This window comes from Salvelinus sp. IW2-2015, linkage group LG16 (assembly GCF_002910315.2).
Source record: "Salvelinus sp. IW2-2015 linkage group LG16, ASM291031v2, whole genome shotgun sequence".
NCBI classification, from domain to species: domain Eukaryota; kingdom Metazoa; phylum Chordata; class Actinopteri; order Salmoniformes; family Salmonidae; genus Salvelinus; species Salvelinus sp. IW2-2015.
In genome coordinates, this window is record NC_036856.1 from 26,303,743 (window position 1) to 26,329,763 (window position 26,021).

Sequence of the window (26,021 nt, forward strand, 5' to 3'; positions counted from 1 at the left end):
ACAACAGAGTGCCAAACGGGCAACAAACAAAAAACATAACGAACATTTCTCAGTTTTTCTTCATAAGAAATTGCCCCAAAAATAAGATTTACTGGAAATTCCTCCCTCTTGGAGAATATAATGAAGTCAATATGTGGTTGACTTAAGAGAGGAAGAGAGAGTTGAGTTGTGTGTGTAGTGCCTGGTGTTGGAGCGCCCCCTGTGGGCAATGGAGGCTTGGACGCTCATGTTAGCAAGTTTCAGGTTTTGAAAAGTGCTAATGAACTGAGCACCAATGTTCGAACAAAACTCCATTCAAGTATTCTTACCATATAATTATATGTGTATACGAACAATAGCCTGTTTATAAGAAGGTAAATACATCATATCTTAATAACTCATGAAACAACATGTTTGTTTGTACAGTTTAACGTTACCTTTGCGTATTTGCGGAATGGTGAAATGTATTTATCTATTTGAAAACATCTGTCAATGTCGCTTGATAAGTAATATCGTTTGCTTTTCTTCAAAAATACGCTCGACACCGGATTTTTGAGCATATATATTTCTCGTCCCTCTTTCCTACATCATTGCCCAGCAGAGTCCAGCTCCAGTCTCACTGAGAAAACAGGACTCTTATTTTGAAAGAAACCCCAGAGCTGGAGCCTCCTGTAGGGTAGGAGAGGGGGGTCATTTCCTGAGAGTTATTTACTTTGAGCCAGATGATTAGTTTTTTTTGGGAAGGATGGGCTGTAACATTGAATCAATTACTGGTCGCTGTAGCTCAAGCGCATTGTGAGCACGGCAGTGGACGCAGACGGAGGGGCGCACATATGCTAGCTCTCACAGTGAAGGATCGTGGCCATAGGATTACTACCACTGCAACACAGTTGAGTAGAGGAGCCTTCACTGAGGCGACCGGAGCGCTTTTATGCTCCTGATTTCATTCTATTGGGATTTAAAATCAAGACACATAATCCAAGGGAATTTAAGAGGTTTGTATTTAAAACAAATTAGCAAATATTTTTTGTTTTTGCTAACGGTTATTTTCTCAACAAGGCTATCAATTGAGAGAATTTAAAATCTTCAAAAATAAAAAGGTTATCCAACTGGACACTTTTAGGCTAGTTCAATTTGTCCTCCTTAGTGAATATTCACGAAATAGCCTAGCTTCTTATTAGGATAGCACCATATTGTGAAAACTTTTACCGAGAAGAAATGATTAATCTGACCTGATCCATCCATCACACTTTGGGGGCTTTCATTAGCCTAATTTCGCTACGAGGAAACGTTCCAGTAAACTTTTTGAAACTTTGGAGATGCATTAGTTTGCAGGCTATGCGTTATGCATAATGAATTATGCTTTGAACGGGATTCAGTTTTCCATGAAACATATGGTCTCACCTCCGGATGCCAAGCGGAGAGATGTCGCTGACTCGGCTGGATAAAAGCGCTCAATTTCGGCCTCACAGCTGGAGGTGTCACCTCTAGGACTGAGGGTCCATTGTGGGATGCTGCTGCCTGCCTTGACATCTAATGGAAAACACATTGGAAATTGGATTTCAAGTTGTTTTCGTTATTGCGCTTGGAATGTGTGGAATTAAATGGAATATTGTGCATTGCCATTTGCTTTCTGAGATTGGACTCAAGCTGTAGCCGAACGGAATTCAAAAGTAGATAGAAGGGTATTTTTTTTTGACCCACTAAAAAAAGTATAGTAGCCTATAGAGTGGAACCTATTCCTGGTTGGATGTAATTTCAGTGCACCAGACAACAAAATGCAAATATCCTACATTTGCCCCCAAGATAATTCTTCATAATTAGCCTACAATTTAATGATGGCCAATATAACATGCACAAAATATGTATGCATATTTGTTAAGATTGCAATAGAATAGAGTTGCGCGCTGCACGAATGTAACAGTCAAGTTAGATACACATTTTTAAGTTTTCCATCAGTGAAACTCACTGCCTTAGACATTTTTGAGTGTAGGCTATTGCTTGCCCCAATGCCCCTACCATCCTCTTCATTTCAAAATGCTATATTTAGACATCTCTCTGCTATATTCCCATGGAAATCAATTCTGCACATGGGGGATTGAATTTAACAGTTTAAGTGTCTGTGGAGGACAGAGAGCTGATCAACCACCTCTCAGCTGTTGCTCCAAAGTGTCAAGCCCAGCAGAAGGGGGCTTTTGGCAGGCTGCACATTTGCTGGGACTGTAGTGTTTTGTTGGGGCGAGAAAAGGAGAAGACTGACAAGCCCTACATTTGCCCACTCGGCTGGAAGAGAAAATATGCGCAAACGTGTCAAAGTGTATAAATCAGGATTCCCACGCGAATATTTGTCATACAGACTTCTCTTAATTATAGTCCCTCTCTAACCCAGGGTTTGGTTTGCCAGGGATAATTAGCCAGTCCCGGGTGAGATAGAGCTGACTACCTCAAATGAATCACTTAGGCCTACACTGTTAAAAGTAGCAGCAAACGTTTTGAGACAAAAGGGATTTTGATTATGGATTAAAATAATGTATTTTAATCGAGCCAATGGGAGATAACAATCAGAAGAAAATGAACAATTATTATCCTATAGTCACAAATTAGGTTTAAACTAAGTTTTTCTATTGAATAATTAGAGTAAAACGGGTAGGTATATAAACGTTTCAGAGTTGAGCGCGCCAGTGTTTGGAGTTGCGTCTCTCTCAGCTCGTGTGTTGATGGAATCCAGGGTCCCGCGCACCAGACAGAGAGATAACGCTCGTACCAGGGGAATGTCTGTTGACCACAGACCCATGACAGCAAGCACGATTAAACCTGGATGGATGAGTTCTTTAACAGCCTAAAAAGTTAGTTGGGTCGAGTTGCTTGGTTTACAAGCCTATGGTAGCCATGTCTAGATTTTATGTTGCAGTGAATAAGTCAAGATGCAAACATATTTATTAACTGAAACATCAGAATCAATCCAGAAATTCTGTTTCGATTCTACTTAACTTTTGTAGTACTTACAATTTGTGTTGATTGATGCTGCTAGACCGCACAATTCCTATAGCTCTATAGGCTTATACAATAGGCTAATACAGTTGGCATGTTTGTAGTCTAGGCCTATACCTGGCCATTGCCACAGAAATAGGCTATTCCATTTCCGACGAAATGACAAACAATAATGTAACTTTCCTGCTGGAAAGAAGTTACAGCCCACAGATGACTGCTTGATGCAGGCGAAACGTGAACTATGTCGCCCCCTAGCGACTTCAGAGCCTGAATTGAATTCCAGCTCTTCTTGGCAAAAAAATAGACGTTGGCGCCACTTTGCTGATTCAACCCTGTCCAACGTTTTTATAAACATCTCCTGAGACCAAACCAGTGCAATCATCACCCCGGCTCAACAAGATTACTCAATGTGCGCTTTACAAGACCTGGTGTGCCACAGTAGGCTATAGTTGGAGACAGGATAGAGCCAGTCAGTTTTACTGCTGTGCTGGAGCAGTAAAAGTCCCTCTATTGATTTTAATTGATTAAATTGCAATGTTTTCCAAAAGGCTTAGGTAGTGGAGACAGCGGTATCTTCTCCCATAAATCAACGCATTTTCTCTGAGCTTAGACAGATACTAGTGTTGTTTTTGCAACATCTGGTGGAACCATGTCTGACGTGCAAGTATTTAAACTCTTCCAGGAGAATTAACCATCCGTGACCATGGATGAAACGAAGACATGTCTCATCATTGGGGTTTTCTTGTTTGGGTTGTTATCAGGTAAGAAACTAATTTAAGTAAGTAAAAATGTTTCTTTGTTCTTATAACCTGAAAATATTCTGCCAGCGCACCTAACTTGCCTTTTCCTTTCGACATGTGTTTTTATCACTGTTAAATATACAAACCTGTTTTTTTGAAACACTATCGACATTCAGTGAACTTGTGTTTTCCATTAGTTACCCGCGGGCTGGCCACACCGACCATTGTATCAACTGAAGATGAGTTTGTTCTCGAGCCGCTCTCGGTGTTCAACATCAGCTGCACCGGTAAAAGGAACGTTGCTTGGGTCGAGCCCCTACCGGACGACACATTCGTTTTGCCTGGATATTACACCTCCACGCTCTTCATCTACAACGCTTCTGTGACACACACCGGATATTACTCCTGCAAATACCAATACAAAGAGGGCGATGAAGAGGTGGATGGCGTAGCCAATGATGCGTTCATATACGTTTTCGTCCCAGGTAAACATGGTGGAATTGTTTGTCATATCCATGCTCTGTGATTCTATTCTATTCATTCCCATATTGATAGCTTTTTGACCAAACAACCATGTTCTTGCCTTGTTCCTCAGATCCTGAGATTCCATTTGTGCCTGAGGAGCCAGATCGCATGCTAGTCCCAATCTATCCCAATAGAACCATCATCCCATGCAGGGTGTCAGACCCTCAATCCCAGGTGGTCCTAAAGAGTGCTCCCAGTGGAGTAGAGGTGGACGCAGTTTATAAGAACAAGATCGGCTTCATTGGCAACCTGGACGCTGGCTTGTACATCTGTGAGACCACCGTGAACGGCATGACAATGACGAGTGACACTTACACCGTGGAGGCCAACAAACGTAAGGAGTCCAGATGTGCATGATTTGTTTGATAACAAATGGTTTGTGCTGCTTAGTTTTATTATCACATTGGGTAAAAATGTGTGTGTGTGTGTGTGTGTGTGTGTGTGTGTGTGTGTGTGTGTGTGTGTGTGTGTGTGTGTGTGTGTGTGTGTGTGTGTGTGTGTGTGTGTGTGTGTGTGTGTGTGTGTGTGTGTGTGTGTGTGTGTGTGTGTGTGTGTGTGTGATAGAGAGATGAGGTGGTCTCACTGCATGAGAGAGATGAGATGACATCATGTCATTAGTACCGGGGACGTGACTTCACAGAGTTGTAGTCAGACAGAGAGAATGTGATGGCATCAGCCTGCAGTGAACTCAGAGAGGGGGATACCATGCAGAGGCCTGTAGATTACCATATTGTCCCTGTTGACCGTATTGCTCCTCCCTCCCCTGGTGGTCTGTACAGAGATGGAGAACGTCCATATGGAGGTGAAGGCCAGCGAGGAGGCAGTGAGACTGGGGGAACCCTTCAACATCACCTGTGTGGCACCTCCAGGACTGCCCTACCAGCAGCAGTGGCTCCACCCCAGGAAACAGGCAAGGCCTCACCCCCATATCCGCGCGAAGTAGTGGTGCTGCAGCACCCTCTGTAAAATCAGAATAAAAACATCTAGTGCAGGCAAAAACATTTGTCCAACCCCCCCATTTTCCATCAGAACAGCCTCAATTAGAGAAAATGCAATAACTAAAAATGCAATAACTCAAAACGAGAAAATGCAATAACAAAAAAAAAAAAAAAACGATTTTTTGTGCAAAATATCCAAATTAAATAAAAGAAGCTGTGAAAATGACCCAACATGTTTCTGATAAGTTTTCAATTCGTCTTGGATGCATATTGTATGTGCTTGTCATGCTATAATGCTGATAAAGACAGCACCTCTACAGACAGTATCTAACTGCATATTCACATTCTCTCAAGATGCTGAAATAAAGAAATCTAATTTCTCCACTCCTTTTCCCAAGTAAAAATTTTGCTTACATTTGTTGTATCATTTTACTTAAATAAATGCTTAATTCTGCAGGAGTTAATAGTAAGGCTATGTGAGAGGTTATAGACCTACAGTCAGTGTCCAGATTTCAGTTTCCATTTAACTCATCTGAACAGTAGGCTACAGTTCCCTTGACGTGCCATAGGCCTATTTGAAGTCCATCTTGTGACTGTGGAATTTGTATAGCGCCTCACAATCATCACACACAACATTGCCAGCACCGCTATCATCCTCTTTTAACACTTCACAAAATCTTTCCCAAACATTACTTTTCTGGCCCTCCCTTCTCTTTATTTTCAACTCTCCATTTCACAGCTTTTCTCTTCTTGAACAAACCTCAGACATTATCCTATTTGCCTCCTTATATCGACATTAACCTTTTCTGCCCATTCCCAAAAGAATTTGGCGATTGGCATGTAGGCTATTTGGCACGAATACAGTTAGGTCCTAAAGTTTAGACTTATGCACTAATGTCAGATAGCCTAAAATAATGAAAGAAAAACCTCAATGTTGCCTATAGATATAAAGTGCACAAGAATGATACATTTATGGATTTTTTTAAGGTATTGTTTTCTCTATATTCAACACACCCTTCATCCACACAATATTTAATGACCCTAAACCTGCCCTTCATCCACGCAATATTTAATGACCCTAAACCTGCCCGCAGATATAACCAATATAATATAAATGTAGTTAATTTAAGTTTGTGTGTCAGTGTAGATGGTAGTGTAGATAGAGGATTGTTTGAAGTGATAGTCTTGGTGTGTGTGTGTGTGCACCTCTGTCTTTGTGTGCACTGTTCAGTAATCCCTGCAGCACATTGTGACAGAGCGTCTGTTTTAGTGGTGGGATCCCTAAGCCCTTTTCCAGAGACAGTTAGGGTAAGAAGAGCACCGGACTCCTGATTCCTGGCTTTGGTCTCAGCTGCAATTACAGGCATTTAAAGGCCCTGGGGTCCTGATTTATCTCCTGTGGACCAGCACATGTTTTCAAAATCAGCTCACAGACCGATAGTGAGACATACTGCTCTGACATACAGAATTAATCTCTAAACCTGTAAAAAGGTGGAGAAGAGCATAGAGACAATATATTTTATTTCTGAGAGATGGGTATAGACGGTGTGTGTGTGTATATAGTGTATTTCATCTTCCTTCCTTTTGTTCCTCTATCTAGGCTGCGGATGCAGTCCAGATGAAACAGACTCTGCCTGATAGAGTGGTCTACACCCTCAGTATCCCAGCAGCCACCTCTCAGGACAGTGGGGTGTATGAGTGCTCCATCACCAACAACGTCAGTGGAGAGATCAGAGCCAACAGGGTGGCTGTCACTGTCTTTGGTACACTCTCACCTCCTTATGGCCAATCAAAAACTCATTTTGAAAACATATGCACAATGTCTATCACTAGTCAATTTCACTCAAGACATTGCTTATCCTTCAACAGCATTACTCTTTACTACCAATACCACTTAGCTGTAGATGTATTATACAGAAACGACTTGGGGTCCATCTGATACTTCTTGGAATAAGTCTTTAAAAGTAGTCCCCTTGAATTCACATAAAAGCGTAGAGTTAATTCATCCTGCCTATCAGTGTCAGTTTGACGTGCTAGAGGGAAGGGATGCTTTATGGGATGGCTTCAACAGCCCCAATGCTTTATGGGATGGCTTCAACAGATGTGTGCCAGAATTTCATTTAACTTTTTCTGTTTGTCATCCTTCCTTCTGTGTCCCCTCTCTATCACTCTCTCTTTCTTTTTTCTCTCACTCTCACTTTACCCCACTCTCCATCACTCACTCTCCATCACTCCCTCTCCCTCTGCTCACCTCTATTTTCCACCCCTTCTCTCTGTAGAAGAGAACACCTTTGTGATGTTGGACCACAGTGGGATTGGAGTGGTGGAGTTTGTCAGTATGATGGAGGAGACAGAGTTCACCATCAGTATTGAAGCCTTCCCTGCTCCTAAAGTCACCTGGCTGAAAGACGGTATCGCTATCACTGAGAACAGCTACTTCCTCACCAAGACCAGCCATCTGGAGGGGAACCAGTAAGATCATAACAGCTGTTTATAGCAAAGATGTTTTTTTGTATGTCTGTGGACCTCTGTGTGGTGTGTGCTGGACTGAGCTAAGTGGTTCTCTGCCCATCTCTCAGGCATCAGAGCACTCTGACTCTTCGGCAGCCACTAGAGGAGGACAGTGGTAACTACACCATCGTGGTCCTCAGCATCCCTCACACTGCCCAGTTCTCCTTCACCCTCAAAGTGAAAGGTGAGAATAACTTTAAGCCAAGTGAAAATGCATTTTTACATGTGTGTGAACATGCATTTATGTTTCTATGTTTTCAAATGTGTTAGCAACGGAATGCGTCAGTGTGTGTGTATTATCTCAGTATCGTCCTATATCTGACAATATGTCTGCCTATGTGTGTGTGTCTTCCAGAATCAGGGCCAGTACTGTTCCAGCCAGCCTCAGCGCCAGTGCTGTTCCCCCAGAGAGAGGAGTGGATTGTTCCCCTCCACACCCCCTTCACCCTGACCTGCAGAGGCGAGGCAGAGCTGGCCTGGGACACGCCCGTGTACCTATCAGAGCAGACCGAGGAGGACAACAGCGGCCTGTTCATCACCACGGTTACCGTAGAGAACGCGACAGCAGGGCACACTGGCTTCTACATCTGCTTCTACAAAGGAGGGAACTCCACTGAGGAGGGAGAGGACAGCAGCATCTACATATATGTGCCAGGTATAGGGAAGACAGCACTGTGGTGCTGGAGTTCAATCTGTGCTAGCAATTAGAATTATAGGAAACTTACCATGCCCTCTTCTCACTTCCTCAGATCCAGAGGTGCCCTTCGTACCCTCGCTGGTGCCCTATGGCAACCACGTCCTGAATGGTCACGATGAGATGGAGATCCAGTGCCGCGTGTCGGACCCCGGTGCCAATGTGACCCTGGTCAACGCTGATACCCAGCAGGCCGTGCCCATGGCGGTCTACGACAGCAAGAGGGGTGCCGTGGGCTTCTTCAGCGCAGGAACCTACGTCTGTAAGGCCCTCGTCAACGGAGAGGAGCACCTCAGTGAGGAGTACATTGTCCACGGCTGGGCAGGGGGGTCGGAGCTGCATGTGGAGCTGAAGGCCCAGAAGACAGCCCTCTTGGTGGGAGACACCATCACTGTCATTTGTGTGGCCCGGGGGTCTGAGATACTGGAAGACCACTGGAAGTACCCTGGAAAACTGGTAAACAAAAGCACATACATAATTATTTTTCTCTTATTGGAGAGGAAATTCATTGACTCATTTTAAAATGCATTTATTTGTTTGATTATAAATGGGTCTAACTTTTGTGTGTCTGTGTGTGTGTCAGGCGGCCCGGGGCTTGAAGTCGGTGCGTGAGAATAAGAGGGACCAGGAGATCCAGTACACATTGACTGTCCCCCAGGCCTCAGCCAAAGACAGCGGCATCTATGTCTGCTCCATCACTGACATCATCAGCAACGAGAACCAGACCAAGAAGCTGGCCATCACTGTCTATGGTACGTTTGTGTCACTGTTTATTTACCTAATATCAAGGCAGTAATCTTGGTTCATCATCTTGCTATAACTGGTAGATTGCTCTAACTACCTGTAACCTTTACATAATGTATTAATGGTTCTATCTCCATTTTCTGTCCCGATAGAAAGGCCATTCGTGTCGCTGCGCCCGGCGTTCAGTTCACAGGAGTCAGCAGATTTGGATGAGGTCAGACAGTTCCAGGCTGACATTGACTCCTTTCCCAGCGCTCAGGTCACATGGCTCAAAGATGGCCTCCCTCTCAACGACGTGGCAGCTGAGATAACCACCAGCCTCCGGCAGGTCAGCGAGACCAGGTGAGAAAGACTTCCTCTGACACCACTCAACAACACCTAAATACTCGCACACTACACTCATTGGCTAATAACATGTCCAGGTCAGCAAGATCAGGGGAGACTTCCTCTGATTTTATTCAACACTGACTGAAGAGATAGGATATACCACCATCCTGAACACAACACTCTGTGGCCAATGACAGGTTCCCAGTTCACCTAGGATGATCAGATGGCTATTATTAAGGTCTGGTGTTGTTGTGCGATGTTAGTGGAACTAGTCTCTTGTGACAGACTTAACAGCGTGTTCATGAGATTTGGTTCTGGTTGCCATGATTAGAGTGTAATCATACATGTTGTTTGGACTCTGTAGGTACCAGAGTGTTCTGACCCTGATTCGGGCCAAAGAGGAGGACAGTGGGAACTACACCATCAGAGTGCAGAACGGGAACCAGACCCACAGCCACAACTTCAGCCTGCAGGTCAAAGGTGAAGCAGAGGAATGCTCCAATCACTTCATTTGGATTTACCTTTATTTTCCTGACTAACAGGGCTCCCATACTCCCTGACACTCTTTCTTTTACCCACCTCTCTCTCTCGCTCCCCCTATCTGTGTCTCTATTGTGGTCTGACCCCCTGTTCCCTCTGTCTGTGTCCAGTGCCTGCAGTCATTGTGGACCTGAAGGACCTCCACCATGGCTCAGCCACAGGCCAGTCTGTAGTGTGTATCGCTGGAGGCATGCCCACTCCTGAAGTGGAGTGGTTCATCTGCAAGAACATAAAACAGTAAGGATAACCTCTCACAACCCCACGTTCTTCCTCTTCATCTCTCCGTTCTCTCACTTTCACTCCAACAATAGCCAGTTTTCTTCCTTAAAATTAAAATACACCTACTGTACATTGTTCACCTCTACCTGGCCACTTCATATGCTACTATGCCCAATGTGATAATGTCATGCTATCAGGTCTCGTGTCTTTACTCTTCCTTCCTCCCCTGTCCAGCTGTGCCAACGACTCGTCTCAGTGGGTGCCCCTGCCTACCAACAACACAGAGATCACTGTGGAAGCGCACATGGACCAGGACAAACAGCTGGAGAGTCGAGTGATCTTTGGGCATCTGGAGAACACCTTGGCCGTTCGCTGCCTGGCCAGGAACGAGATGGCCGTTGTCAGCAGGGAGGTGAAGCTGGTGTCACAAGGTGAGACATACACTCACAAAGTCACACTTACACACCTCCTCTCTCAGTTACAGGGCCTATAGAAAGTCTACACATCATTCACTTTTTAAAACATTGTTGTGCGTTACAAACTGGGATTGAAATGGATTTCATTGTAAAAAAAWATATATATGTTATCTACACAAAATACTCCATAATGTCAAAATGAAAAGAAAATTCTACACATTCTTACAAATGAATAAAAATCAAACAACTAAATAGTTGTTGCTTAAGTAGTCATCACCCCCTTTGTTTAGGCAAGCCTAAATTAGTTCAGAAGTAAAATCTGGCATGACAAATCACATAATAAGTTATATGGACTCACCCTGTGTGAAATAATAGGGGTTGACTTGATTTTGTAATGACTACACCGTCCTCTGTCTCCCATACATATAACACCTGTAAGGTCCCTCAGTCAAGTATTTGAATTTCAAGCACAGATTCAACTATAAAGACCAGGGAGATTTTCGAAAGTCTCATAAAGAAGGACAGTGATCGGTAGATGGGTAAAAATAACACATCAGACATTGAATATATCTTTAAGCATGGTCTGGTTAATAATTCTGTTGTGGATGATGTATTAAACCACCAGACACATCAAAGATGCAGTCGTCCTTCTGAACTGAGCTGCAGGACAGGAAGAAAACTGTTTAGGGATTTCACCATGAGGACATTGGTAATTTTAAAACAGCTACAGATTTCAATGGCTGTAATGGATGGAGGATGGATCAACAACATTGTGGTGACAATAATGACCTAAATGACAGTGAAAAGAAGAATACAAATATACAGAATAAAAAGATTCCAAAACATGCATATGTATGCAACAGGGAACTGAAGTAATACTGCAAAAAAACACTGCAAAGAAATACACTTTTTGGCCTAAATGCAAAGCTTTATGTTTGGGGCAAATCCAACACAACACATCACATACATGGGTATGCTTGACATCGGCAAAGACTGGGGAGTTTTCAGGATAAAAAGAGACCGGATGGAGCTAAGCACAGGTGAAATCCTAGAGGAAACCTGGTTCAGTCTGCTTTCCACCAGACACAGAGAGGAATTCACTTTTCAGCAGAACAATAACCTACAACACAAAGCCAAATCTACACTGGAGTTGCTTACCAAGAAGACAGTGAACCTTCCTGAGTGGCCAAGTTACCAGTTTTGACTTAAATCTGCTTGAAAATCTATGGCAAGACTTGAAAATTGCTGTCTAGTCATGATCCCCAACACCTTGACAGAGCTTGAAGAATTTTGAAAAGAATAATGGACAATCCAGGTGTGCAAAGCGCTCATGAGACTTACCCAAGAAGACTCACAGCTGTAATCGCTGCCAAAGGTGTTTCTAACATGTATTTACTCAGGGGGGTGAATACTTATATAATCAAGGTATATTATTGTTTTATGTTTCATTCATCTTTAAAAAATGTTAGACTTTTTTTCCAATTTGACATTACAGAGTATTTTCTGTAGATCGTTGACAAAAAATGACAATTAAATCCATTTTAATCCCGCTTTGTAACATAATAAAATGTGGAGAAATTCAAGGAGGTGTAGACTTTCTATAGGCTCTGTACAACACATGGTTGGTATAGTGTGGTGACTAGATTCACAGTATCTTAGTTTGCCTGCTACCGTATATTTTCTTCCTGCTGTAGTCTCCTCTTTTAATAGCTAGGTTCTTCCTGTAGTTGCGCCCCTTTGTGACACTTGATGTGTGATAGGCATTGAAGAGACTGGGCTGGGCTGTCAGTGTTGAGGTAGCTGTCTGGTAAATTGTCTGTGGTAGGGCAGTTGATCACAGACTTTCATTGTGTAGATGTGTGTTAGCCTGGGATACTGGGTTCTTTATATTTTACCTCATGTTGGGTTCTTCAAATAATTCATCAAACTAACATTCCCAAATTGACTTACATTGACTTATCCATGTTGTTTTCTCTCTGTGGCATTCTCCATGTTGTGATTCCATCTCATGTGTGTGTGGTGGTTCTCCTCCTGAACAGGCCCCCACTCTGAGCTGCCTGTAACTGCTGCTGTTTTGGTGCTGCTGGTCATTGTCATCATCTCACTCATTGTCCTGGTCATTATCTGGAAACAGGTACAACAGATCACCACTGCCCCTCACACACGCACAAACTCGCTCACTCACTCACCGACTCATTCTCTCATTGACTCATTAAATCACTCACCTACACTTTGTCTTAGAGCAGTGTTTCCCAACTCTGCTCCTCCAGTACCCCCAACAGTACACATTTTAATTGTAGCCCCGGACAAGCACACCTGATTCAACTTGTCAACTAATCATCAAGCCCTCGATGAGTTCAGTCAGGTATGTTTGCCCTGGGATACAACCAAAATGTGTACTGTTGGGGGACTAGTGGACCGGAGTTTGGAAACGCTGCTCTAGAGCCTATGTATGGATCTGTTTATCTATGTCCTCTATCTTACAGAAGCCTCGCTATGAGATCCGTTGGAGGGTGATAGAGTCAGTGAGCCCTGATGGCCATGAGTACATCTACGTTGACCCCATGCAACTGCCCTATGACTCCAGATGGGAGTTTTCTCACGATGGGCTCGTACTGGGTGAGAGCCGACTGTACTGTTTCCTTTGTCTGTGGTCTTACTGTGGTCATGTTCTGGTCAGAGTGTCACATCATCATGGTTGGGTGGTCGTGTTCTAGTCAGGCTTTGGTCTGGATGTCTCCCTCTGGTCTTTGAAGTGAGGATGTGATAAGGCCATCTGGCCTGGCAGAAAGGGGAGGTTGGGGCGTGCTGCCTGGGTTTGGGTTGTGACTCACTGACCAAAGGGAATCTCACTCACTGCGGAAGTCACAGATGAGAGGGCAGAGGCAGACGTGTGTGTCAAGTAACATTTTATTTTTCACATGCTTCGTAAACAACAGATGTAGACTAACAGTGAAATGCTTACTTATGGGTCCTTTTCCAACAATACAGAGTAAAAAATATAAAATATAAATAGTGACGCAAGGAATAAATACACAGTGAATAACAATAACAAGTAAACATGGCTATATACAGGGAGTACCAGTACTGAGATAATGTGCAGGGTTACGAGGCTATTGAGGTAACTGTGTACTGTAGATATAGATAGGAGTAAGGTGATTAGGCAACAGGATAGATAGACAGTAGCAGCAGAGTATGTGGTGAGTGTGAAAGTGTGTGTGTGTGGCGCCAGTATGCATGTGTGCGCATGTTATGCGTCTGTGTGCGCATGTTATGCGTCTGTGTGGGCATATGTACTGTGTGTAGGTATCTGTGTGTTGGAGTGTGAGTGTGTGGGTAGAGTCCAGTGTGTGTGTATAGAGTCAGTGCTTGAGAGTGTGTGTGTGTGTTTGCCTGTCTGTCTATGTTTGTTTATTTGTTTACCCTCCATGTTAACTGATCGTGTGCCATGTCTGGTGTCTCTGCAGGTCGTGTCCTGGGCTCTGGGGCGTTTGGGAAGGTGGTGGAGGGAACTGCATATGGACTCAGCCGCTCCCAGCCTGTCATGAAGGTGGCTGTGAAGATGCTGAAACGTGAGTTGACCACAGACATCTATAGTTGACCACATACAGCTATAGTTGACCACAGACAGCTATAAAGTTGACCACAGACAGCTATAGTTGACCACAGACAGCTATAGTTGACCACAGACAGCTATAGTTGACCACAGACATCTATAGAGTTGACCATAGACAGCTAACAAAAGCTATCAGACAGCGTATGAGTAGTTGGACACAGACAACTATAGAGTTTGACCACAGACAGCTATAGAGTTGGACCACCAGACAGATTATAGAGTTGACCACAGACAGCTATACAGGCAGCTTAGAGTTGACCACAGACAGCTATAGAGTTGACCACAGGCGACAGCTATACAGACAGCTATAGAGTTGACCACAGACAGCTATAGAGTTGACCACAGACAGCTATACAGACAGCTATAGGTTGACCACAGACAGCTATGGAGTTGACCACAGACAGCTATACAGACAGCTATAGAGTTGACCACAGACAGCTATAGAGTTGACCACAGACAGCTATACAGACAGCTATAGAGTTGACTACAGACAGCTTACTTTGTGATTGATGAAACAATGGCAGTCATTGATGGATCTTGTGTGATTGTGTGTGATTGTGTGTGATTGTGTGTGATTGTGTGTGATTGACCGATAGGTGCGGTGTGATTGATTGAAGGTTGATTTATTGTTTGTCTGTTTGGCGTTGCAGCCACGGCCCGCTCCAGTGAGAAACAGGCCCTCATGTCAGAGCTGAAGATCATGACTCACCTGGGCCCTCACCTCAACATCGTCAACCTGCTGGGGGCCTGCACCAAGTCAGGTGACTACACACACATGCACACACACACACACACACACACACACTTACAGATATGTAGTGGTGTAAAGTACCTAAGTAAAAATACTTTAAAGTACTGCTTAAGTCATTTTTTGGGGTACTTTACTTTACTATTTTGGGTACTTTACTATTTCTATTTTTGACTACTATTACTATTACTTTTACTTCACTACATTCCTAAATAAAATATTGTACTTTTTACTCCATACATTTTCCCTGACAACCAAAGTACTCATTACATTTTGAATGCTTAGCTGGACTGGAAAATGGTCCAATGCCTACACTTGTCAAGAGAACATTCCTGGTCATCCCTACTGCCTCTGGCAGACTCACTAAACACAAATGCTTAGTTTGTAAATTATGTCTGAGTGTTGGAGTGTGCTATCTGTAATTGTATTTATTTAAATGGTGCCATCTGGTTTGCTTAATATAAGGGATTTGAGATTATTTATACTTTTACTTTTACTTTTGATACTTAAGTATATTTTAGAAATTACTTTTATTTTACTGGGTGACTTTCACTTTTACTTTAGTCATTTTCTATTAAATTAAGGTATCTTTACTTTTACTCAAGTGTAACCATTGGGTACTTTTTCCGCCGCTGCAGATATGCTCACACACACACACATATGGTTTTGACAGTCAAGAAAGGCGGTGGCCATTACTCTCTGGGCCGTTGGTGGGTGTGGTATTTTAATAGTGTTTTTATGAGGGTAAAGGCTTGCCCTCTTGGCGTAGCTTTTAGCTTTCATGAGCCTCTGATAAGTTAAGCCAGCAGACTGACACGTGTGTCTCTTTCTCTCTCCTCTCTTCCCATGCAGGCCCCACCTACATCATCACTGAGTACTGCTTCTATGGAGACCTGGTCAACTACCTGCACAAGAACAGAGAGAACTTCCTCAGCTTGCACTCAGAGAAGACCAAGAAAGACCTGGACATCTTTGGCATAAACCCTGCAGACGAGAGCAGCAGGAGGTAAAGAGACATCAGCTGCAGAAACACACACGGACGCACACAGGCACGGACGCAAACAGGCACAGACGCACACAGGCACAGGCGCACACACTCACATGCACTAGCACGCACACACACCCCCTATGTCATGTGTCCCCCTCCTCAGTTCCTGCTCCAACTCTCCCCACTCAGTCATTCTGTCTCATTGACAGCACTACTGCAGGCTCTCAGTGACATAACGTGGCTGAGGAGGTCATGGCTGAGGAGGTCATCTGGCGTCTTCCACTAATCAAATCTGTGTCTGAAGTGGTGCTCGGCTTTCAGCCTAATCATGACTATTGTTTGGTACCTGTTAATGGTCTCTGTCCAGACGAGCATGGGGGAAACACTGGGAGAGGCCTGCCTGCTCCTGTCTGCTCTGCTAATCTGTGTTGACACAATGACCACATCTCAAAGTGACCACACCATCAACTGCACCCTTTGTAGGGGGAACCTCAGTATATACATTGGGTGTCCTTTGAGAATGGTGATTATACCATGGTTGTTGTCTTTCTACCAACCTCCTCCCTCCCTCCTTCCCTGCAGCTATGTGATCCTGTCCTTTGAAAGTGGTAAAGGGGACTACATGGAGATGAAGCAGGCAGACACCATGCAGTACGTGCCCATGCTGGAGATGAGTGATGCCTCCAAGTACTCCGACATCCAGAGGTCTGAATATGACCACCCACCATCACAGAAGGGTGGTGAGTACACAGTCGAACAGTCTCTCTCTCTCTCTCTCTCTCTCTCTCGGCGCAGGGTTTTAGTCAGCGCTGGTTGGGTTGGTTGCGGGGTCCAGCCTGTAGTTATATAGAGAGGGTAATTGTAGCAGACACATAATAATGCCTATTTCTCCCTCCCATTAGGAAAAGCGAGGTTACAGCAGCCAGTTCTATATTTACATGCACATAAACATACAAACACACTTTATTCACTCACTCATAGACAGACTGAAGCTAAATGTCTGTATTTGTGTGTTTTTCTGATCCAGATAATGAGATGGACAGCCTGCTGTCAGAAGACGGCAACGAGGGCCTCAGCACCACAGACCTGCTCAGCTTTACCTACCAGGTGGCCAGAGGCATGGAGTTCCTGTCCTCTAAGAACGTGAGTGGGACCAAGGGCTGGGAATGACTGGAGATCAGTGGGACATGATGTTAGGTCAGTGCAGTGGGCTGGGGATAACAGGCCAATGTCATACAATACAATAGCTATATTGAGATCAAGGTCTCTTTTACAGATGAGCCCTGAATTACAGAAATTACACACATCAAAATATAAATACAAAATGTAAGCAGAAAGAAAAACACAGTCAAAAAAAAGAAATGCATTCATCAGCAATACGGTCCTTAATCAGCGTTGTGAATTGCCCTAGAGGCACCAAAACAGGCCGTACATTTCATCTTGATGTTCTGGTGCAGATCGGGCAATTTAAAGTATTGATTGGGGACTTATTATTGGAGGAGTGTAACTTTTTTTCTGTCATTTGTGATGTTTTATTTGTGCTTCCCATGACTGTGTTTTTGTATTTTAATGTATATATGTAGGTTGGGTATAATGTGAATATTTATGTTGTGTATATAAAGGGCGCATTTGTAAAAGAGAGCTAGGTCTCAATATGTCTTCCCTATTAAAATATACGTAGGTAAAAAGAAACAAAAGAAACATCCACTTTAACAACATTTATTAGATTTTTACACAAATAAGGTGCAAGAAAACTAAAATCTGATTTACCTAACTCAGAAGAGACCTAGGGAATTTCCAGAATATATCAACAAGAGATACAGAAGTGAGCCTAGGATGCCATAGCCATCTTTTATTGGCCTGACTTTGCAACGAAGGAAGGAAGTGATGGTCACATGATTCCATTGGCTTAGCAGAAGTTAGTGTCTCTGGCAAGCTTGTTCTGACCTCTCTGTTGGTACACAACAGGGAGTGGGTTGGTTGCCACGTCAACCCTGCCGTCTGTATGTTCCAGTGGTAACCACAGTAATGATGGCAGGCAGGTTGTGGGCTGCTGTTGTGCTTGATGACAGCTGTGAAAGCCAAGAGGTTGGCTAAATCAGGGGTTGTGTGATAAGCGGCCCTGTGAAGGCTGAGCTCACTGCTCAGGAGACAGGCCAGATCTTTATATAGAACACCCAGTAGGCTGGAATTACACTGGGTACAAAGAAGCTATAAGCTCCTCATACAGCCTCCCAGTTATTATCCCTGAATATCCCCTGGCCAGGAGTGTTCAGTCAAGGCTGTCTCTTAGGCTGGCCTGTTGATATAAAGCCACCCTGTAAAACATGAGGAAAGAATGAATAAATGGAAAGGGAGAACATACAAATGGTTTCTTTGAATTGAGATTAAATTAATTCTCTGTGTGTCTGTTTTGCGGTACAGTGTGTGCATCGGGACCTGGCTGCTAGGAACGTCCTGCTCTCTCAGGGGAAGATAGTGAAGATCTGTGACTTTGGCCTAGCCAGAGACATCATGCATGACAACAACTATGTCTCCAAAGGCAGTGTGAGTATTTCTCTATGACCATACTGGCTGTTTGTGTCCCCGAAGCATAGACATGTATCCTGCTTGTTCATGTTAGCACTCCATTACGTTCCACTATTGTAGTGCCCGTTATATGAGTGCGGTGTGTTTGATCCATCTGCTGTGTGTGTTGACCATAGACCTTCCTGCCAGTGAAGTGGATGGCTCCTGAGAGTATCTTTGACAACATGTACACCACCCTCAGTGATGTCTGGTCCTACGGCATCCTCCTCTGGGAGATTTTCTCTCTAGGTGAGGCTTAGCTGACCCCAAATCTGTGACAAAGACACATCTTGAGAAGCATGTTAAGGAGACATCTGACTCCAGATCAGTGTGTAGATACAGTGTTGACAGTGATACTACTGTTTGCTGGTGTACTGATGGCAGTGTGTTTGTGTTAAAGGTGGCACCCCATACCCAGGGATGGTAGTGGACTCCAGCTTCTACAACAAGATCAAGAGTGGCTACAGGATGGCCAAACCCGAGCACGCCCCCGCTGATGTGTATGTACATCTTTTTTTATATAATTCTACATTGTGTTGTGTACATTATGTTGAAACACTTTTTATGCCAAAACAATTTTTAAAACACTGGATCAGATAACATTGTCCCATGTGTCATGCAAATACTATGGAACGCTACTACTGCTGTGAATGTCTAACGCACAGTACTAAACTGTGATATACAATACAATTATATGACTGTTATACCATGGCGTTTCACTCCCTGTACTGTCTGTCCCGTTCTCTCTGTTTAACTAGGGTGTTTTCTTTCCTCCAGGTATGAGATAATGATAAAGTGTTGGAACAGTGAGCCTGAGAAGAGGCCTTCCTTCCTCAGCCTGAGTGAGAGTGTGGCTTCACTGCTGCCTTCCGGCTACAAGAGGGTATGACCTCTGACCTTACCATCTCTCCCAGGGTTCCTCACCTCTGCTTTCTAATGTCCCTCTCTTTTTAATTCCTGACCCTGACCTCCAACGTTTGGACCTACTCCTCCCTCTTAATGTTTCTTGTCCTTTCTAATCAGTTTCATCCCCTTTTTACCTTACCTGACCTATCCTATTTTTACACAGGAAGGGAGTAAGTGCTTCAACCATCCTCTTTCTCCATCCCTTTCTCACACGTTTCCTAGCCAGCGCGCTCCCCCTAGCCTTGGGGCTTGTTATAGTTCTACAGTACTAACAAAGTGAAGTTCATCTAAAACCAGGCTCACAAACTCCAACCACTTCCCCCAACGCTGCCAGTGTCGTGTGTTTCTGTGGGCTCTGCCAGTTGAGGCTGTTTATGTGGGCGCTGAGTACTGTGCATTTCCGTTGTATTAAAGCCCAGCTCTGGCGATGATTAGAGTGCTAATGCTGCAGCTGGCGGTCAGTGACCAGCCCCAACCGCAGTAATGACGCAGTCAGCAGCAGCAGCCCCAGGTCTCTCCTCCACCTCCCCTCCACCAGCTAGGCTAACTATAATGAGCCTATTAAACAGCACGCCACACATGGCACATCAAACCTCCTCCTCCCCCCACTATTCTGCTTTGCTGGTCCAGGAGAGTGGAGGAGTTAGCTCCTGTTTTAGCACCTCAGGCTGGGGTTGGGTTGGCTGGGCTAGGGTGGGGTGGGACGGGAGATCACCACCAGGCTGACTGAGTGAGAACACACACCACTGACAGCTGGTTCAACTGGTTCAACTGATAAATCTGTTTTATGATTGATTTATGAGTTGAAGTGATTTATGTTTTGTGATTATGAAGGGGATGCTACTGTTTTGGAGGTACTGTATGGGAGGTACCAGAGCAGTAAATAACTATTGAATACTCCAGGCCAAAAATGTTTTATTTACATGCACATCACTCTTGTTTTAAAAAAAACGGTTAGACATATAGCTAAGTTTTCTGCATGGTACTGTAGACATTATGATCCAATGCTCCTCGATACTGTAGGTTGATGTTCATTGGGCATTCTCTCTGTTGTGCAGTGCTTCGAGAGGGCAAGCCATGAGTTTCTGAAGAGCGACCATCCAGCAGTGACCAGGGTCCAGGTGGAGAGTGAAGACACCTACATTGGGATCACCTATAAGAGTCAGGACAAGTTGAAGGACAGGGAGAGTGGCTTCGACGAGCAGCGCCTCAGCTCTGACAGCGGTTACATTATCCCCCTCCCTGACCTGGACCCTCTGTCTGATGATGAGTACATCAAGAGGATCCGCCACAGGTAGGCTACCACCTTAATCTCAGACATGTGTATCTTAAATCTCAGATTCTTATATGCGGTATAGGTTGATAACACCATTTTACAACCTAACATGTGCTAGTTCTGTTTACCAAATGCAAACATCCAGCAAACAAGATAGATATCCTTTATATTTAATTAATGGTCTCCTCCTGTTTACTATACCCTATCACTCACTTAACTGTTTAGTAACACTGACCTGCTCCTCTCTGTCCTGTGAAGCTCTCAGACATCTGAAGAGAGTGCCATAGAGACAGGCTCCAGCTTCACACTGGCCAAGAGGGAAGGAGAGACCCTGGAGGACATCAGCCTGTTGGATGAGATGTGTCTGGACTCAGAGCTGGTGGAAGACAGTTTCCTGTGAAAGGCCTGGAGAAGCTAAAAGCCTGCTAAAGAGAGGGAGAGGGGGGGGGGGAAACACACCTGAACACAGACTCTCAGACCACCCAAAGACCCCTCCTCGCAACCCCCTATCTCGAACCCTCCTCATCCTCTGCCCATACACCTCCATTCCTCTCAGGAGGACAGAGCAAAACCACTTCACTGCTTGGACGAGTCTGTGGCCAGATCATGGTACGCCTGCCGTTTTCCTCGTCAGACTGACAGCACCCCTTGTGTGGCTGGAGGGACGAGCAGCATGGATGGATGCTACACTAACGACTCACCACTACCATGTGGTTACAGAGTCTCTATGGAACGTTAGTGTTGGATGGGAATAAGAGCACATGAGGAGAACATGGAGGAAGATTTTTATATAAACGTATAAAACCTTATTGTAATGGGCATTCCGAACAGCATCATAAGCAAGGATGGATGGAGGGATCAGAATGCATCAGGCGTGAAAGTCAAAGACCCAGAATGACGGGCAGTTTATCTCAGCCATGCAGAACCACTACAGACAGACCCACTATTTAAACCACATCACACCAGTGCCAGCAAACAGACCAGTATGAGGCCAGCTACACAACAGACGGCTTTACTTCACAACCCACCTACCTGCAGGATATGTACTACAGTATATCTGATGCTGGCACAATCAGTAGCAATACATTGATTGAAAAACATGTTTTTGTATTTGCCCATATGGCATATGTTGTCAATAGCAGTACAAACATTTGTGTTTTTTAAAACATTTTATCATATATATATTATATATATATATATATATATTATATAGCAAACTTGCCTGGTGACTTGCCTGGTTATTCAACCAGGCAAGTCAGTTAAAAGAACAAATTCTTATTTACAATGACGGCCTACCCCGGCCAAACCCGGACGATGCTGGGCCAATTGTGTGCCGCCCTATGGGAATGTGATTCAGCCTGGATTCAAACCAGGGAGTGTAGGGACGCCTCTTGCACTGAGATGCAGTGCCTTAGACCGCTGCGCCACTCGGGAGCCTAAGTGTGACACACACACATACATACACTGGGGGGAAAAAACATTTCAAGGATTTTACTGAATTACAGTTCATATAAGAACATCTGTCAATTTAAATTAGTTTATTAGGCCCTAATCTATGGATTCCACCTGACTGGGCAGGGGTGCAGCCATGGGTGGGCCTTGGAGGGCATAGGCCCACCTACTTGGCAGCCAGGCCCACCCACTGGGGAGCCAGGCCCAATCAATCAGAACATTTTCCCCACAAAAGGGCTTTATTACAGACATAAATACTCCTCAGCCCCCCCCCCCCCCCCTTCTCAGACTATCCTGCAGGTGGAGAAGCCAGATGTGGAGGTCCTGAGCTGGCGTGGCTACACATGTTCTACGGTTGTGAGGCTGGTTGAACGTACTGCCAAATTCTCTGAAAAACATTGGAGGCAGTTTATGGTAGAGAAATGAACATTCAATTCTCTGGCAACAGCTCTGGTGGACATTCCTGCAGTCAGCATGCCAATTGCACGCTCCCTTAAAACTTGAGACATCTGTGGCATTGTGTTGTGACAAAACTGCACATTTTAAAGTGGCCTTTGATTGGCCCCAGTACAAGGTGCACCTGTGTAATGTTCATGCTGTTTAATCAGCTTCTTGATATGCCACACCTTTCAGATGGATGGATTATCTTGGCAAAGGAGAAATGCTCACTAACAGTGACGTAAACAAATTTGTACACMATTTTTTTTTTTTTTGTGCGTATGGAACATTTCTGGGATTTTTTATTTCCGCTCATGAAACATTGGACCAACATTTTACATGTTGCATTTATATTTTTGTTCACACTATATATACAAAAGTATGTGGACAGCCCTTCAAATTAGTGGATTCGGCTATTTCGGCCACACCAGTTGCTGACAGGTATCAAATCTAGCACACAGCCATGTAATCTCCATAGACAAACATTAGCAGTAGAGTGGCCTTACTGAAGAGCTCAGTGACTTTCAACGTGGCACCGTTATAGCTGTCCCAGTAACTGTAAGTGCTGCTATTGTGAAGTGGAAACGTGTAGGAGCAACAACGGCTCAGCCGCGAAGTGGTAAGCCACACAAGCTTTCCGAAATGGGACCGCAGAGTTCTGAAGCGCACAGCGCGTAAAAATTGTCTGTCMTCGGTTGCCACATTCACTACTGAGTTACAAAATGCCTCTGGAAGCAACGTCAGCACAAGAACTGTTCGTCGGGAGATTCATGAAATGGGTTTCCATGGCCGAACAGCCGCACAAAAGCCTTAGATCATCATGCGCAATGCCAAGTATCGGCTGGAGTGGTGTAAAGCTCGCTGCCATTGGACTCTGGAGCAGTGGAAACGCGTTCTCTGGAATGATGAATCACGCTTCACCATCTGGCAGTCCAACGCGCGAATCTGGGTTTGGTGGATGCCTGGAGAATGCGACCTGCCACAATGTGGAGTGCCAACTGTAAAGTTGGATGAGAAATAATGGTCTGGGGCTGTTTTTCATGGTTCGGGCTAGGCTCTTAGTTCCAGTGAAGGGAACTCTTAACGCTACAGTATACAATGACATTGTAGACGATTCTGTGCTTCCAACTTTGTGGCAAAGGTTTGGGGAAGGCCCTTTCCTGTTTCAGCATGACAATACCCCGTGCACAAAGCGAGGTCCATACAGAAATGGTTTGTTGAGATCGGTGTGGAAAAACTTGAGTGGTCTGCACAGAGCCCTGACCTCAATCTAATCGAACAGCTTTCGGATGAATTGGAACACAGACTGCGAGCCAAGCCTAATCGCCCAAAATCAGTGCCCGACCTCACTAATAGTCTTGTGGTTGGATGGAAGCAAGTCCCTGTAGCAATGTTCCAACATCTAGTGGAAAGCCTTCCCAGAAGAGTGGAGGCTGTTATAGCAGGAAAGGGGGGACCAACTCCATATTAATGCCCATTATTTTGGAATGAGATTTTCACATACTTTTGATCCTGTAGTGTGTGTATTTATATATCAAATCAAATTGTATTTGTCACATGTGCCGAATACAACAGGTAGACCTTACAGACCTTACAGTGAAATGCTTACTTACAAGCCCTTAACCAACAATGCAGTTCAACAAATAAAAATAATAAGAAAAATAAGAAAAATAAATWAAAGTAACRAATAATTAAAGAGCAGCAGTAAAATAACAATAGCGAGGCTATATATAGGGGGTACCGGTACAGAGTCAATGTGCGGGGGCACCGGTTAGTCGATGTAATTGAGGTAATATGTAAACTCAAAAAAAGAAAGGTCCTCTCACTGTCAACTGCGTATATTTTCAGCAAACTTAACATGTATAAAATATTTGTATGAACATAAGATTCAACAACTGAGACATAAACTGAACAAGTTCCACAGACATGTGCCTAACAGAAATTGAATAATGTGTCCCTGAACAAAGGGGGGGATCAAAATCAAAAGTAACAGTCAGTATCTGGTGTGGCCACCTGTTGCATTAAGTACTGCAGTGCATCTCCTCATGGACTGCACCAGATTTGCCAGTTCTTGCTGTGAGATGTTACCCAACTTTTGTTTACACGTGGTCTACAACTGCGAGGACGATCAGCGGTCCGTCCTGTCTCCCTGTAGCGCTGTCTTAGCGACTCACAGTACGGACATTGCAATTTATTGCACTGGCCACATCTACAGTCCTCATGCCTCTGCAGCATGCCTAAGGCATGTTCACGCAGATGAGCAGGAACCCTGGGCATCTTTTTTGTGTTTTTCAGAGTCAGTAGAAAGCCTCTTTAGTGTCCTAAGTTTTCATAACTGTGACCTTAATTGCCTACCGTCTGTAAGCTGTTAGTGTCTTAACGACCGTTCCACAGGTGCATGTTCATTAATTGTTTATGGTTCATTGAACAAGCATGGGAAACAGTGTTTAAACCCTTATAATGAAGATCTGTGAAGTTATTTGGATTTTACAAATTATCTTGAAAGACAGGGTCCTGAAAAAGGGATGTTTCTTTTTTGCTGAGTTTACATGTAGGTAGAATTATTAAAGTGACTATGCATAATAATAACAGAGTAGCAGCAGCGTAAAAGAGGAGGCAATGCAAATAGTCTGGGTAGCCATTTGAGTAGATGTTCAGGAGTCTTATGGCTTCGGGGTAGAAGCTGTTTAGAAGCGTCTTGGACTAGACTTGGCGCTCCGGTACCTCTTGCCGTGTGGTAGCAGAGGACAGTCTATGACTAGGAACGCGGAAGACTTTGACAATTTTTAGGGCCTTCCTCTGACACCGCCGTGTTAGAGTCCTGGATGGCAGGGAGCTTAGCCCCAGTGATTATCTGGCCGTACGCACTACCCTCTGTAGTGCCTTGTGGTCGGAGGCCGAGCAGTTGCCATACCAGGCAGTGATGCAACCAGTCAGGATGCTCTTAATGGTGCAGCTGTAGAACCTTTGAGGATCTGAGGACTCATGCCAAATTGTTTTAGTCTCCTGAGGGCGAATAGGTTTTGTCGTGCCCTCTTCACAACTGCTTGGTGTTCTTGGACCATGTTAGTTTGTTGGTGATGTGAACACCAAGGAACTTGAAGCTCTCAACCTGCTCCACTACAGCCCCGTCGATGGTATGGGGGAGTGCTCGGTCCACGTTTTCCTTTTAGTCCACAATCATCTCCTTTGTCTTGCTCACATTGAGGAAGAGGTTGTTGTCCTGGCACCACACGGCCAGGTCTCTGACCTCCTCGCTATAGGCTGTCTCATCAATATCGGTGATCAGGCCTACCACTGTTGTGTCATCGGCAAACTTATTGATGGTGGAGTCGTGTCTCTGTGTGTGTGTGTGTGTGTGTGTGCGCGTGTGCGTGCGTGCGTGCGTGCGTGCGTGCGTGTGTG

At 44.4% G+C, this 26,021-nt stretch overlaps 1 protein-coding gene across 1 annotated transcript; it reads left to right on the forward strand.

Moving 5' to 3' along the window:
• The first annotated feature begins 746 nt into the window (after positions 1-746).
• On the forward strand, positions 747-24,541 carry LOC111976174 (platelet-derived growth factor receptor alpha-like). The gene is made up of 28 exons (XM_024004943.2): positions 747-974; positions 3,653-3,731; positions 3,908-4,195; positions 4,306-4,569; positions 5,015-5,145; positions 6,774-6,936; positions 7,453-7,645; positions 7,753-7,868; positions 8,040-8,339; positions 8,434-8,834; positions 8,962-9,130; positions 9,275-9,464; positions 9,814-9,929; positions 10,100-10,226; positions 10,443-10,639; positions 12,664-12,758; positions 13,111-13,243; positions 14,092-14,196; positions 14,891-15,001; positions 15,841-15,994; positions 16,559-16,716; positions 17,004-17,119; positions 18,401-18,523; positions 18,682-18,793; positions 18,945-19,044; positions 19,322-19,427; positions 20,509-20,744; positions 20,985-24,541. The coding sequence occupies exons 2-28, from the start codon at positions 3,674-3,676 to the stop codon at positions 21,124-21,126; spliced, it is 4,404 nt and encodes a 1,467-aa protein (XP_023860711.1). The 5' UTR covers positions 747-974; positions 3,653-3,673; the 3' UTR covers positions 21,127-24,541.
• Positions 24,542-26,021: the final 1,480 nt, after the last annotated feature.

What these genes read in the sequence shown, in the direction of transcription:
- LOC111976174 (XM_024004943.2), top strand. Translation starts at nt 3,674, where the DNA reads ATGGATGAAACGAAGACATGTCTCATCATTGGGGTTTTCTTGTTTGGG. An exon ending in GGTGGCTGTCACTGTCTTTG is followed by an intron (nt 6,937 to 7,452) that starts GTACACTCTCAC and finishes TTCTCTCTGTAG; the next exon opens with AAGAGAACACCTTTGTGATG. An exon ending in TCACGATGGGCTCGTACTGG is followed by an intron (nt 13,244 to 14,091) that starts GTGAGAGCCGAC and finishes GTGTCTCTGCAG; the next exon opens with GTCGTGTCCTGGGCTCTGGG.